We start from the raw sequence: 13,458 nt of genomic DNA on the forward strand, positions 1-13,458 counted from the left end.
TTGGCATTGGGTGTAAAACAGGTGGTTACAAAATTGTGGGATGAAAAAACAATTAAAATGTTTTACTTAAGTAAATGTATGTAGCCTATGCAACGTAAAAATACACAAGTAAACGTCCAGGAATTCAAAATGTACCTGAGTAAAAGTACAAAAGCATTGGTATAAAAATGTACTTAAAGTACCAAAAGTAGAAAGTACTCGTTATGCATACAGAATGTATGTCCCGCATTTCACAAGTTTTCAAATATAAAAATCTTTTGAAAATAGCCGATCTACAAGCTCACAATGCGTCGCGGTGCGACGCATTATTTTCAAATAGCTTCATTTTAAGTAACTAATAATTAAAGATTTCAACTAATTGTAGTGTAGTAAAAGTACAATATTTAGATCTGAGATGTGGTGGAGTAGAGTTACTTTACACCATTGGTAGTCCACGCGTAGTCCAGGCTCCCTCTCTCCCCTCTCTCTCTCTCCCCCTCTCCCCGCCCGCACATCCAGACATACAATTAACTGCTCTGTGACAGGTGGCGTTCATCTTTTCCTCACTAGAGTAATGGGACTGTCAGGAGGAGATAATAGGGCCAGCGGTACAGCCGAGCCCCGACTTCCCCCGCCCAATCACTCACACTATTGGGAAACACTTTGCGACACAAGACACGCAGGTTGTAAGGGGGGAGAGAGAGAGAGAACGGGCGGATGGGAAATAATTGTTATGCAGAAAGGTACAGTATATGCAGGGAGACACTGTGAAAGTGTTGTGTGTCTAGTTTTGGGACATTTAATTCGTTTTTGTTTTGTTTGTGTTTTTAAGCAGTGGTTCTCAAATTATTTTCATGTTTAGGACCCCCAAATTAACCCATTAAGACCGGTAGAGAGAGAGAGAGAGAGAGAGAGAGAGAGAGAGAGAGAGAGAGAGAGAGAGAGAGAGAGAGAGCGTGAGAGCGAGGGCATACTGGGAATAAGCAATGGTAGGTACAATATATTCAGATACATACATATACTCATGACTTTCATTTATGACTTCATTACATTTCAAGGAAGGGAAAAAGTACATTATTATGAACCCGGGAGCAATATGGGTTGGCGCCCCAGCTTGTGTCTTCCGTGAGGAAGAAGCCCAACAAACCCACGGTGAGGCCTTTAAGGACGGCCTATCAGGCATGCCGCAAGTGGAGCCTACACGGCCCAAGACACCATCAGGCCGGAGCGAAATGTCTGGAGCGGGGGAGTCTATACTATCTATACTGTACTTTGACTCGACTACTGGGATTGAATACTTTGTCCACTATACTGCTAGACACAGAATGAGAGCGAGTCGAAATCAAGAGAAATAAAGTAATAGACAGAGAAAGAGAGAAGGTTTGAGACAGATAGAGAAAGAGAGAGAGAGAGAGCAAGTGTGAGACAGACAGAAAGAGAGGAAGACAGGTGGTGCTACAGAATGATGTAGTACCTGTTAACCAGCATTAAGGACTTTCATTTCCCTGCTAAAGTGTGGTGATAAAATATGCATGCTGCCCGCTATACTGAAGACAACGGCCTGGCCGGGCCATAAAATGGCTGCATTTACAACGTGTATGTGTGCGTTTCGACGGCAGATAACATCTCGGTGATGTGTGTTGCAGTAGTGGAAAGTAACTAAGTACATTTGCTCAAGTACTGTAGCAAATATAAGTTCAATTGTGAGGATTTTTTACTTTACTGGAGTATTTCCAATTTTCAATCATTTTACAAATAAAGGCAAATATTGTTCTTTTACTCCACTACGATTATTTGAAAACTTTAGTTACTAATTACTTTGTAGATGTATTTTTATTACATTATAATTATTACAATAATATAATTACATTATTATATAATTATTACAAAACTTCATAGACTTTGGCCATTTGGAAAATAGCAGATCTACAAGCTCACAACCCGTCGCAAAGCAACAAGTTGTGAGCTTGTAGATCTGCTATTTAGGAGGGTAGGGACCTGAATATTGGGTTGGGGGCAACGGGCCAAAAAAGGTTGAGAGACACTGTTGTATCCTAATCCAGCACCCTGACAACTGATGTGTGTACTCTTTCAGTTTTCTGCGAGATATTCAGAGATAACCACACTGTGCATTATAGTCTGCTGACATTTGAGCATTTATCCATATGCCCACATATGTGTTTGTGTGCGTGCTCACGCCAGTGTTAGCGCGTACATGTGCGCGCGCACGAACGCGCGTGTCAACTTATCTACAGTACATGTGCGTTCATAAGGCGTCCTTGTGTGCACTGTATGCCTTTGTCAACAGAGATTAAAAAAAAGAAGCACACACCTGTAGGATGCGATCTCCCTCTTTGATATGTCCGTCTCTCGCTGCTATGCTGTTAGGCTCCACCTAGCAGAACAATACAAGAACACAAATCAACGGTGGTGACACAAACAAACAATAAAAGGAAAGGAAAAAAAGACACCATGCACTGTTCCCTCTGTAACCTATTCATCGTGTCCTTTAGTACGACAATAGATAAGCGAGCAATGCACAAGACTGAGATTTATCACTGTTGCTGTTTCCCCTGCCAGTGCCAGAGGCGTAAGCAGTGCCGGTGGCCAACCCTCCCCCGCCCCCCCCACATAATATCTGCAAATTGTTGCTGTCGGGTAGAAACCTTGCATCTCCTTATCTCCTTTTAACTTTTTAATGTTTTTTCCGTTACCTAACCATTTAGACCGGGAAGGTATCTGTATTCAAAAATAGCAGATCTACAACTACAAGCTCGTAGCATGGCACTGAGTGCTGCGCTATGAGCTTGTAGATCTGCAATTTTACTTTTAAACCGTGGAAATGTTTGCAAATATTTCAATATATATATTTTTAAAGCGAACATTTATAACTCAAATCTTTGCTTCTGGGGGTCCCTGGAAGATTTTTTTATCTGCAATTCATTTTTATCTGCTATTCAAAAATAGATCTGCTATTTTTGAATAGCCAAAGAAAATCTTAGAATTACACAGATCTGAGTCTTAATGGGTTAACCCATTTAGACCGGGAAACCCTATACGTAACTATACCTTTCAATCGGGGAACCCCTTTTGTGGTTGTTGTTGCTATGTACAAATTTTTGAATAAATATTTGAAGTTTTTCAGAAAACTTAGGTCAGGATTTAGAAGGCGCCTCGGGTCTAAATGGGTTAATGCCCTACTTTGTCGTACAAGAGTGTCAAGCAGAAGTAGTGTAAATAGCCGATCTACAAGCTCACAATGCGTCCTTCCAGGTTTGTTTCATTTCCTGAACAGTAACGGTTTTGGACATATACAAGATTTCCACCCAACAGCGACGGAAACTGTGAAGTTTCCCAGGAATGTGCTTTACTCTTCTCTTTTCTCACTATCCTGTGGGTGATGTGTTCATTTTGATGCCATTGTTGTGTTCTTTATTTTATTTTCCCGCGTTTCAAGGGGCCGTCGACCTCTCTCGACGCGCAGGAAAAAAACAAATCAACCTTCCAATCCAAGCAAGAGTGAGAAAAAGAAGTTATGAGTTATTCAAAGGACGGCTGCTGTGATATGAGGCCCACAACAGGGCGGGGGCGGGGGAGGGTGTAGAAGAAAAAAAAGAAAAGAAATAATAATATTGCATTTCCAATCACAAGAGCGAGCAGTCAGCCGTTCCAGCGGCAGCTCAAACAGAACGGGGAAACCGAGATGAAGGGGAATCGTAGATATGACAGCTTGCTGGATTTCATTATTCCATATTCCGTGTTTGTGGGGGGGGGGGTTTATTAAGCTCGGCGATGTGGCCCTGTGATGGCGAAGCGCACCGTGCCCGAATGTGTGTCAACAACAAAGCCATCCAGGCGGTGTCATATCGGGAAAGCAAATACATCGTAATGGCGTCAGAAACCGCCGACTCCACTCGCGCTTCTTGTGTTTGCTCTGTTTCATTCATTTTTGCGGCGGGTTTCCGTTTCTCATCACCTGGGTTACCGTGCCATGCCGAGGCCCTTTCATCACACCAAATGAGCATCGGTATAGTGGAGGGAAAGAGTGAGAGAGATTGTGGGAGGGAGGGAGAGAGAGGGAACAGTAGAAGGGAGAGGGAAGAACCGTACCCAATACGATCCTCAGTGTTAATTTATATCCATTTGGAACTCAGCGAGTGTACCAATGAAACCAGTCCATTTGGTTTCATTGGTACACTCTCTGAGTTGTTAATTTTCGGGGTTTTACTGTAGGCTGACACTGTAGGCGGCAGTGGCTCAGGGGTAGAGTGGCCGGTAGAGCGTCTGGATGGTAGAACCGGCGAGGTTCCCAGTTCGATCCCGGGCTCCCCCAGAGTTAGTGTCGAAGTGTCCTTGGGCAAGACACTGAACCCTGCATTGCCTCCAATCAGTCGGTCGGCGCTAGCTTGCCACCATTGGTGTGGGAAAGTGAGGACGCTGGCATCGACAGTTCGCCGCTTCACCTCCCAATGCCCCCCCCCCTGTATGAATGAATGAATTGTAAAGCGCCTTGAGCACTTGGAAAAGCACTATAAAAATGCAATTAATTATTATTATTATCACTATATAGGATAAGACGAGTGAGAGAGATACGAAGCGAGAGACTGCGACGTCTTCAGACGCCGCGGGTGATTACGCCGCAGACACACAGACTCAACTCAGTTGAATGCGATCGACGTCTCGTATTTGTTCCTAAAACGCGTCCCAGAGGATGCATATGAGGAGGCGCTGATGCGCCAGCCCTCCCCCCGCCCCCAACCCAACATCGCTGCCAACATCCTCAACAAATGCTCCTGTGTGCTTTGTTGTCCCTTCCATTAGAAATACTCCAGTAAAAGTACCTCAAACTTTTACTTAAATAAAGTACTTGAGTACATGTACTTAGATACTTTACACCCCTGATCAAAAGAGTAAGGCTGACATTTAATAAACAAAATGTACCGGCAATGGGAAAGAAGAGAGTAAGAAGAAAGAAGATAGAAGAGAGAAATAAACTGTAGCTATGCCCAAAGTCATGCAAACATTGCCCATAAATGCATTTTAATGAGGCAAGGATTAGCATTCCTATCCTTTTTATCAGGAGGTGCGGTAGCACACGTTCCGCTGTCGGCAGGTTGCTTGTTCTCACATGGCTGTTAACATGCCGGGATCAGCCTGCACCCTTTTATTTATTTTCATATGATGTTTCTTTTTTACCATCTTTTTTCAGAAGAACAGGAGAAACGCCAGGGGAAGGGCGGGATGTTGAGCACCACGCATGGCCCACGTGCACATGCAGAAGCACATGCAACTCCACCAACGCTTTAAACAAGAAGTTCTGAAATTGACGCAGAAAGAAAGGGAACGTACTGTTGTCCTTTTAAACGGGACATTGTTTAATCATCGAGACGGTGCCAATAATCCCTGCGCCGAGCCTTATACCGCACCTGAAGTCAAAGTAATAATTTCTCATCTAATAGACTCGCTAATGCTTTGAGCCTCCTCTAGGCATGTTGCATTTGGACTTTTTTTCAAAGGAGCCTTTGTAGCAATAATAATTTTTCTGTCCATAAGCACATATTCACTGTTTCTTTTTTTTTTTTTGGGGGGGGGGGGGGAGAGAGAGAGAGAGAGAGAGAGAGAGAGAGAGAGAGAGAGAGAGAGAGAAAAACAAAAAGCAAAGAAAAAAGGGACGCCTACAGTGTGCCTAAAAAAATATGAACAACCCAAGAATTTGATTTAAAAATGTATTACTATTATTTCACAGCATTATCAACTGTTGAATCTCGGAGGCTTCCTGAATCTTCTCATTCTCTCTCTCTCTCTCTCTCTCTCTCTCTCTCTCTCTCTCTCTCTCTCTCTCTCTCTCTCTCTCTCTCTCTCTCTCTCTCTCTCTCCTTAGTAGGCATGTAACGATTTATCGTAAATCGATTCAAATCGATTCAAACTGGTGACAATTTAAATCTATTCAATAAAAATTCAAACAGCAGAGGAAGAAAATACGGGGTCTTTGTAAAAGAAAAAAAAGAGTTTTCAGTCATTTGTTACTGTATTGAAAAGAGGATAAGAGAAAGAAGTCTTTTGTCTGGAAAATAATTTCGTGTTTGAAAAATCGTATTGTGAAGCTAGCATCGTGATTCGAATCGTATGGTGAGTTGAGCGAATCGTTATACGCGCCTATACTACGTAGACATTAATTATGAGCTTCTTCCTATACAGTAATTCTCAAAGCCTTCCCAAGTTGCGGTTCATTTCCCATCATCCTTTGTGCTAAGACGTACTCCCTCTCTCCAGACACCTCTTTGTTTAGTGTGTCTGTGGGTGTCTGTGCGCGAGGAGGGGATGACGGGATGAGGGAGAATGTGTCATTTAACACCCGGCAGGAGACGGGGAAGGGTTGTTAAGTTAAGACTAATTAAAGACCTCAATTAAAACGAGTGGGACGGGGAAGGAGAAATGAGGAGGCGAGGCGGGGGAAGAATCCCATTTCAGACCTGAGTTCCTTCCCAGCCGTGCGCTGCAGCTCATTTTCAAGTCAATGTTTGCCCTGAAATAATGTCATGATAATTCAGTTGGACTGCACTCTGCGCTTTGTGTTGGTGAAAAAGACGCAGAATCCAAATGGGAATTGGTGTTATCTGTTAATTACTTCTTAACAGAGGAGGGAATGGATGACGGGGACGGTGGGTTTGACTATACGGGATGCACCATGACTCCCACATGGATGCAGTCGAGGAGCGCTTGATTATGAGTCCAGTATCATGCACCAGGAGCGGGGGTGGGAAATGGAGAGCGTTTTGGAGGATAATGAGATTTCCCTGAGCTGAACGTGAAAACGAATCCCCTCATTGTCGAATCGTTTGAAATGGCCGAACGTGCCAACCGATTGTGTGACTGGTCGGCAGGTTTCTGAACTGTCCACAGCGCGGTAGACAGCGGTAGACAGAAATGGTACCATATTATTATGAGCATTAGTGAGGGCCATTTACATGAAGATAGGTTGAAAATAGGGCGAAGTGCTCCTTTAACAACATCCCTAACCCATTCAATCCAGGAACGTATCTGTGTCATTTTAGATTTTAGCTATAACCATTATTTAATACTTTAGCTATTTGTTTTAAAAATGCTAAAAATGTGTGCAAATCTTTGATTATATATATTCTTTTAAAGCGATTTAAAAAAAAAGGGGAATACCACTCATTTTCAACATTGAACTATGTCTTTAATACACCTTAGAGAGCTGTTGTGTGTTAAAAAAACATATTTGCACACATTTTCACAATAAAAAAAAAATAGCCAAAGAAATCTAAAATGACACAGACGCGTTCCCGGTCTTAAAGGGTTAAAGGTCACACAGTGTGTCCTTACCTTACTCACGTAGATGGCTGTGTCGTCCTCGTCGTCCGTCCTGTAGCAAAGCGTCAAGCCCAGCTTCTCCTGGTTGCCCTGACGACAAAGCTCCACTTCCTGTGACACACACACGCACACACGCACGCACGGACGCACGCACGCACGCACGCACGCACGCACGCACGCACGCACGCACGCACGCACGCACGCACGCACGCACGCACACACACACACACACACACACACACACACACACACACACACACACACACACACACACACACACACACACACACACACACACAGGTTTGTATTACTCAGTGGTGGAAGAAGTACTCAGATATTTTCCTTACGTAAAAGTAGCAATGCCGCAATATAAAAATACTCTGTTACAAGTAAAAGGCCTGTGTTCAAAATGTTACTTGAGTAAAAGCACTAGAATGTTTTGAAAATAGCAGATCTACAAGCTCACAACGCGTCGCGTCGTGAGCTTGTAGATCGGCTATTTTGAGGCCCAGGAAAATAGTCCTCTCTCTCACACACACACACACACACACAAACACACACACACACACACACACACGCACGCACACGCACCAGGGGCGCTGGATTGGAAAATGCGGTGGGGGGACACATCGGGGGACGCATGCACGTGCGCGAGCGTGCATTCGGGTGGTTTTGAAATTTATTTTATTTTATTTTTTTTACTTCATTTCGGTTAATTCGGTTAAAATGTACTCCATGAAGTGTAGATGTCAGAGGTTTTTTCTTTTTTCTTCATCCCAAAAGTCAGCTGTAACCAAATGGACTCCTGTTTAATTAACTATACAATAATATAGTCTCCCCCCATAGTCTCCCCCCACGGTGGGGAGACCCAGCCTGGGTCCCCCCATGGTGGCGAGACCCAGCCTGGGTCCCCCACCTCGCGGAGGTTGCGAGGTGCGGGGGACTGGACTGTTTTTTTTTCTTTCTTTTTTTTTGATTGGACTGAATTGTGGGGGGACACAGTGTCTTTTAATTAAACAGGCGTCGGCGCCACTGACACACACACACACACACACACACAGATCAGTTGGAACGTTTCGCTGCTCCTCAGTTCTAATAAATATGTCAGACGAGAACTGATTTGTGATCAGTTTGAATGGTTCAAAGCAATGTGAGAACCTACTACGGTATGCTAATTACGTATTGGTGTATTCAGGCAAAACCACTCATCTCTCTCTCCATCTCTCTCCCTCCCTCCCTCTCTCTCTCTCTCTCAAAAATACACACACACACACACACACACACACACACACACACACACACACACACACACACACACACACACACACACACACACACACACACACACACACACACACACACACACACACACACACACACACACACACACACACACACACTCTTTGATGTCCCATGGGCACGTCACATGTTCTACCTGTTCACCCCTTCAGTCAGAGCAGGCAAGGACAGTAAATTCACTCACACAAACACACACACACGCACAAAAACCCCTCCCACACAGACCATTTAAATGTTAATTGAATGTTAATTTTCATGATAGTCAAGTCTTTGCTGGATATAATTTGCTTAATATATGCAAATAAAACGTGCACACGCGCATAAACACACGCGCGAGCGCACTCCCAGCACGGGTGTGGAGAATTAAATCAAAGCCCGTCATATCAAAACGGAGGGGCGTCGGCCTTTGATGACCTAATGCGATGGCATTTCCAAAAACTAGCCCCCCCCCCCCCCCCCCCCCGTTTATCTTACAGTGAATAATATTCACCATGGAAACTCTTTGATCCCCCACCACGTGTTAAAACGGTAATCATGTCACGATAAACTGCTTGGCCCTAATCTTTATCAACACAAACGCTTTGCCAAAAGTCATTTCACAGCCCTGTGATGTTGTGTACAGGGGGACGGGGGTCTGAGCGGGAAAGAGAGAGGGGGGGGGGGGGGTGTGGGAGCAATTTTGGAAGGAGGGGGGGCAGTGGATTTCTGTCTGTCGGGGAGGCCAGGGTTTTGGGGTAGTAAGGGGCGGCGGGTAGGGGTAGTAGTAGCTGAGACTGACAGGGGAAGTCATTAATTTTTGTGCCATTTAACCCCCCAAACCCTCCCCCCCCCTGTGGAGGCAGTGCTTGACCTTAAAAAAAAGCCCTGGTGTTGTTGGCAGTGCCATAACGCCATGCAACACTCAGCGAGGCGCACCACGCTCCACTCCGCCACGTTGCGCACGCTTGTTGATTTGTACCGTCTCTGACAGGTGAAGTTTAGCGGTGAGATGCGGGTTGGATCAGACACGATGAGACTAGCAGGACACTGCCAAAGGCATCAAGAGCTGCCAGCCAGCAAATTGGTGCTGTGGGAACCAACACATGGCCATCGGTCACGAGGACGTCCCACAATAACGTACGTGGAGGTACTCAAGAATGATGCAGGAGCACAAAGTACCAATGAACCGGCCAGATGTATGGAGAACCGGGATGCAGGGCTCGTCTGAGGACGACCTAGAGAGAACCACTGAGATCCGTAGGGTACACATTCTTAATTATTATATATTTTTTATCCCACGATTTTGTAACCCGCTACAATCCCCTCACCAGCCTAGGGAGCCTGCAGGGCCGAGCTCATGCCTCCTTCAATGCATGAGTGCCAACTGACCTTCTTATCACTTGACAGGGGGGAGGTTCCCCCGGTAGGACGTAGCGCGTGGAAGGAACATGTTATTCCAACCAGTTTCTTTCCCCTCCATCAGGCGCCCCGGCTGTCATGGGGGAGGCGGTATAGCGACCAGGATTACTGCATGTTTTTGTGAGGGTATTAACTACCCTAGGAGACACGGGGAGAACATGCAAACTCCACACAGAGTAGGCCCTTTCACCAACCCCACCTAGGGTATGGGTGCTTATGACACGGAGGAGAAGACAGGGTACACATTCTTGAAGGAAGAGAAACCATTAAATGGTTTTCTCTTCCTTTGCTTAGAGACTCAATATTGAGTTATTTTGGGGCGGGGGGGTTGCAATAAACTGAGAACCCAGCCTGTGAACGTGTGGTTTCATCAACTGACAATTGTAGTTTATAACTAATCTTAAGAAAGTAATTTTTGCACTATTAATCATGGTGGCTTTCAAAGGGTGGAATATCTTGTTCTGGAACACATGATCTCCAATACTCTGTAGTATTTGGCACGCGAGAGTCTTTACGGCCAATTTAATTAAATTATTTCCCATAAAGGAACGTTAGTTCCTAGCCATCAAGCAATTCTATGCACGTCAGATGTTTCTTTCTTTTAGATCACAGACATCTTATTTCAGAACGAACCCTTTCATCTTAACATGCCTACACCCCTGTAGTGATAAAACGGTGGCAAACGTGAGCGTGAAAATAGACTATTCCGCTTAACAATGGCTTTGGCTGACAGGCAAGAGGCAAGCGTATCAAAAGACTCCAGTGACAGTACACAGACAAATCTTCTGTGTCAATATAAATCAAGAGTGTGCAAATGGAACCAATTGGACCCTTACGGTTTCCATTTGTGTAAAAAGCAGAGCTCAAGCTGTCTATCAGAGACAGCGTCCCTGAGATTGTCAGCATAACTCTCCGCCTCATGCAGAGAGGAGAGCCATTCGCGACTGAGTTAGACACGCGTGGACAGGCAGAGAGGAGATCTGATGTGTGTGTGTGTGTGTGTGGGGGGGGAATGCACGCACGTTCTGTGTGTGTGTGTGTGTGTGTGTGTGTGTGTGTGTGTGTGTCTGTGGGGGGATGCACGCACGCTCTGTTTGTGTGTGTGTGTGTGTGTGTGTGTGTGTGGGGGGGGGGGTGGGGGGGGGGGGGTGGGGGGTGTGTGTATGTGTGTGTTTGGGTGGGTGGGAGGGTGTGTATGTGTATCCATATGGGACAAGTATCTGTGACCGTGTGTGTGTGTGTGTGTGTGTGTGTGTGTGTGTGTGTGGTTGCTGAGGGGTGTGTGCGCGTAGTGCGGTGCTGACCTTGTTCAGATGCCATTGCTGTCAAACATGCGCGTGCACACGCACACACACGCACGCACACACACACACACACACGCACGCAGGCACGCACGCACGCACACACACACACACGACACCCATTTATCCATCTCAGAGGCCGGGCCACAGCTGGCAACAGAGGAATCCTAATGACCCACAATGCAGTTCACTGAACCAGGACGTGCCCATTAAGCAGCGGACCAGTGACACTGTAGCACATGTCACCAATCAGCAACACCTAGCATCACCTCACACCTATAGCATCACCTCACTGTCAGCGTGCTTATAACAAGCACTCAGCACTGTAATGATCGCTATCTATAGGCCTATAGAGCTTTAACTTCTTAACCAAAAACTCTTGCTTTAACAAAAACAAGAGTGTTTTAACAAAAAAATGCAAAAGTGTCAAAATTTAGTTTTCTGCCAGGTTTCTGCCAGACAGCAACGATATGCAAATTGTAGTGGAGTAAAAGTATCTTCCTCTGAGATGTAGTGGACAAAATTTTACTGAAGTACAGTACCTAGGTAAATGTACTTAGTTACTTTACACCACTGAGAATGGCATTGGAGCATAATGAGTCATTATATTATGATTGAAACGGAATGGGATAATGTTTCACCAAGGCCAAGAGGGCTCGTCAATAAAGCCACTTGGAGAGCTTTGTCATCGCCTGGATTTATGGCCTCAGTATTGATTTCCTTTTCTCTGGGAGAGTGGCAAACAACAGTAACAGTCCCATTTTCCCTCACGAAAATATGCCTATTTTTTTCCTTTGTCTAATTGCGCTGTGTTGTGGTCAACTACTGTATGTTGGTGTTTGTATTGTGGCTAATATTGTGATACAAGACCAGTGGTGTAAAATAACTAAGTACATTTACTTAAGTACAGTTTTGAGGTATTTTTTTACTTTACTGGAGTATTTCCAATTTCACAATGCGTCACAATGTGAGCTTTTTGATCTGCTATTTTCAAAAGATATTTTTTGTTGAAAACTTCTGAAATGGGACATTCTGCATAATGACTACTTTTACTTTTGGTACCTTCAGTACATTTTGATGCCAATACTTGCACTTTTACTACTTTTTCCACCACTGTACAATACAACCATTTTTGTTTTATAAGATTGTACAGCGGAGAAAAACGTATAAGACTAGTTGAGCCACCAGGGTATAACGCATGCAAGAAAGTAAAGAAGGGAAAAAAAAGGAATCAAAGATGAATGTTCATCCAATTTTCTCCTGTTGCCAACTGGGACTCAAAGATCACGCAAAACATAATTACACATAATACACAATACACAAAAAAAGTGTTAATTTAACTCAGTGTACAATTGGAACCGAGAGTACCCTTAGGGATCCATTTTGTTTCATTTGTACATTCTTCTGGGCTAATTTAGCAGAGGATTTTTACTGTGCATGTTCCCACAACAACAACAGCAGCAGCAGCAGTGAAAGCTACAAGGACTCCCAGCAGAATATAATTGAGCATTATGAGAACAGAGGTTGGACTCGATTGCCTTCTGTGTGGACTTGAGTGCCACACTGTGTCCTGAAGGATTCAACAATGGGCTCCACTCAGCTTCCAGCTTGGCGTTCGAGTATATAGCAGCATCCCTGGAAAGACGGACGTTTTATTTCTGAAGGACGGCGTGGGAGATGTAAAAAGGAGAGAACCTTGAGACCCTGAGAGTGGCTTTTATACTTTCATTCATTCATTGTAAAGAAAATACCTTCTTTCTTCCCCCCTTGGGGCTGCCGAAGGACCTGGATGTACTATCTATAGGTCCCATTTAAGCAAGTGAGACCGAGAACGCATCCGTGTCGTTTTAAGATTTCTTTGGCTATTCAAAAATAGCAGGTTATACAAGCTCATGAGCTTGTAGATCTGCTATTTTTTGAAACATCGTGGGGAATTTGTGCAAATCTTTGAATATATATGTTTTATTTAAATTGTTGGGTTAGTGTCCCTGGAACAACATCTTTTGAGATGGGGGTCCGCGGCCAAATACATACTGTATAATTGTGGGGGTCCTTGACAATAGCCTTGATATAACAACATACTGTTATTTTTTATGTATTTGGCCGTGGACCCCCATCTCAAATGGTTAAAAATATATATATTTTA

At 44.4% G+C, this 13,458-nt stretch overlaps 2 protein-coding genes across 2 annotated transcripts in view; both read right to left on the reverse strand.

Annotated features, from left to right (window-relative positions):
• Nucleotides 1-13,458, reverse strand: part of sema3aa (sema domain, immunoglobulin domain (Ig), short basic domain, secreted, (semaphorin) 3Aa) — an 818,452-nt gene that overhangs the window by 262,556 nt on the left and 542,438 nt on the right. The window lies entirely within an intron of this gene.
• Nucleotides 1-13,458, reverse strand: part of pdzrn4 (PDZ domain containing ring finger 4) — a gene marked incomplete at both ends in the record, with an annotated part of 61,824 nt that overhangs the window by 8,826 nt on the left and 39,540 nt on the right. The window contains 2 exons of the mRNA XM_084049421.1: nt 2,312-2,374; nt 7,327-7,425. Coding sequence (XP_083905547.1) covers nt 2,312-2,374; nt 7,327-7,425 — 162 coding nt within the window. The remainder of the gene's footprint in view (nt 1-2,311; nt 2,375-7,326; nt 7,426-13,458) is intronic.

Source organism: Gymnoscopelus microlampas (genome assembly GCF_963454915.1).
Source record: "Gymnoscopelus microlampas genome assembly, chromosome: 23".
NCBI lineage: Eukaryota > Metazoa > Chordata > Actinopteri > Myctophiformes > Myctophidae > Gymnoscopelus > Gymnoscopelus microlampas.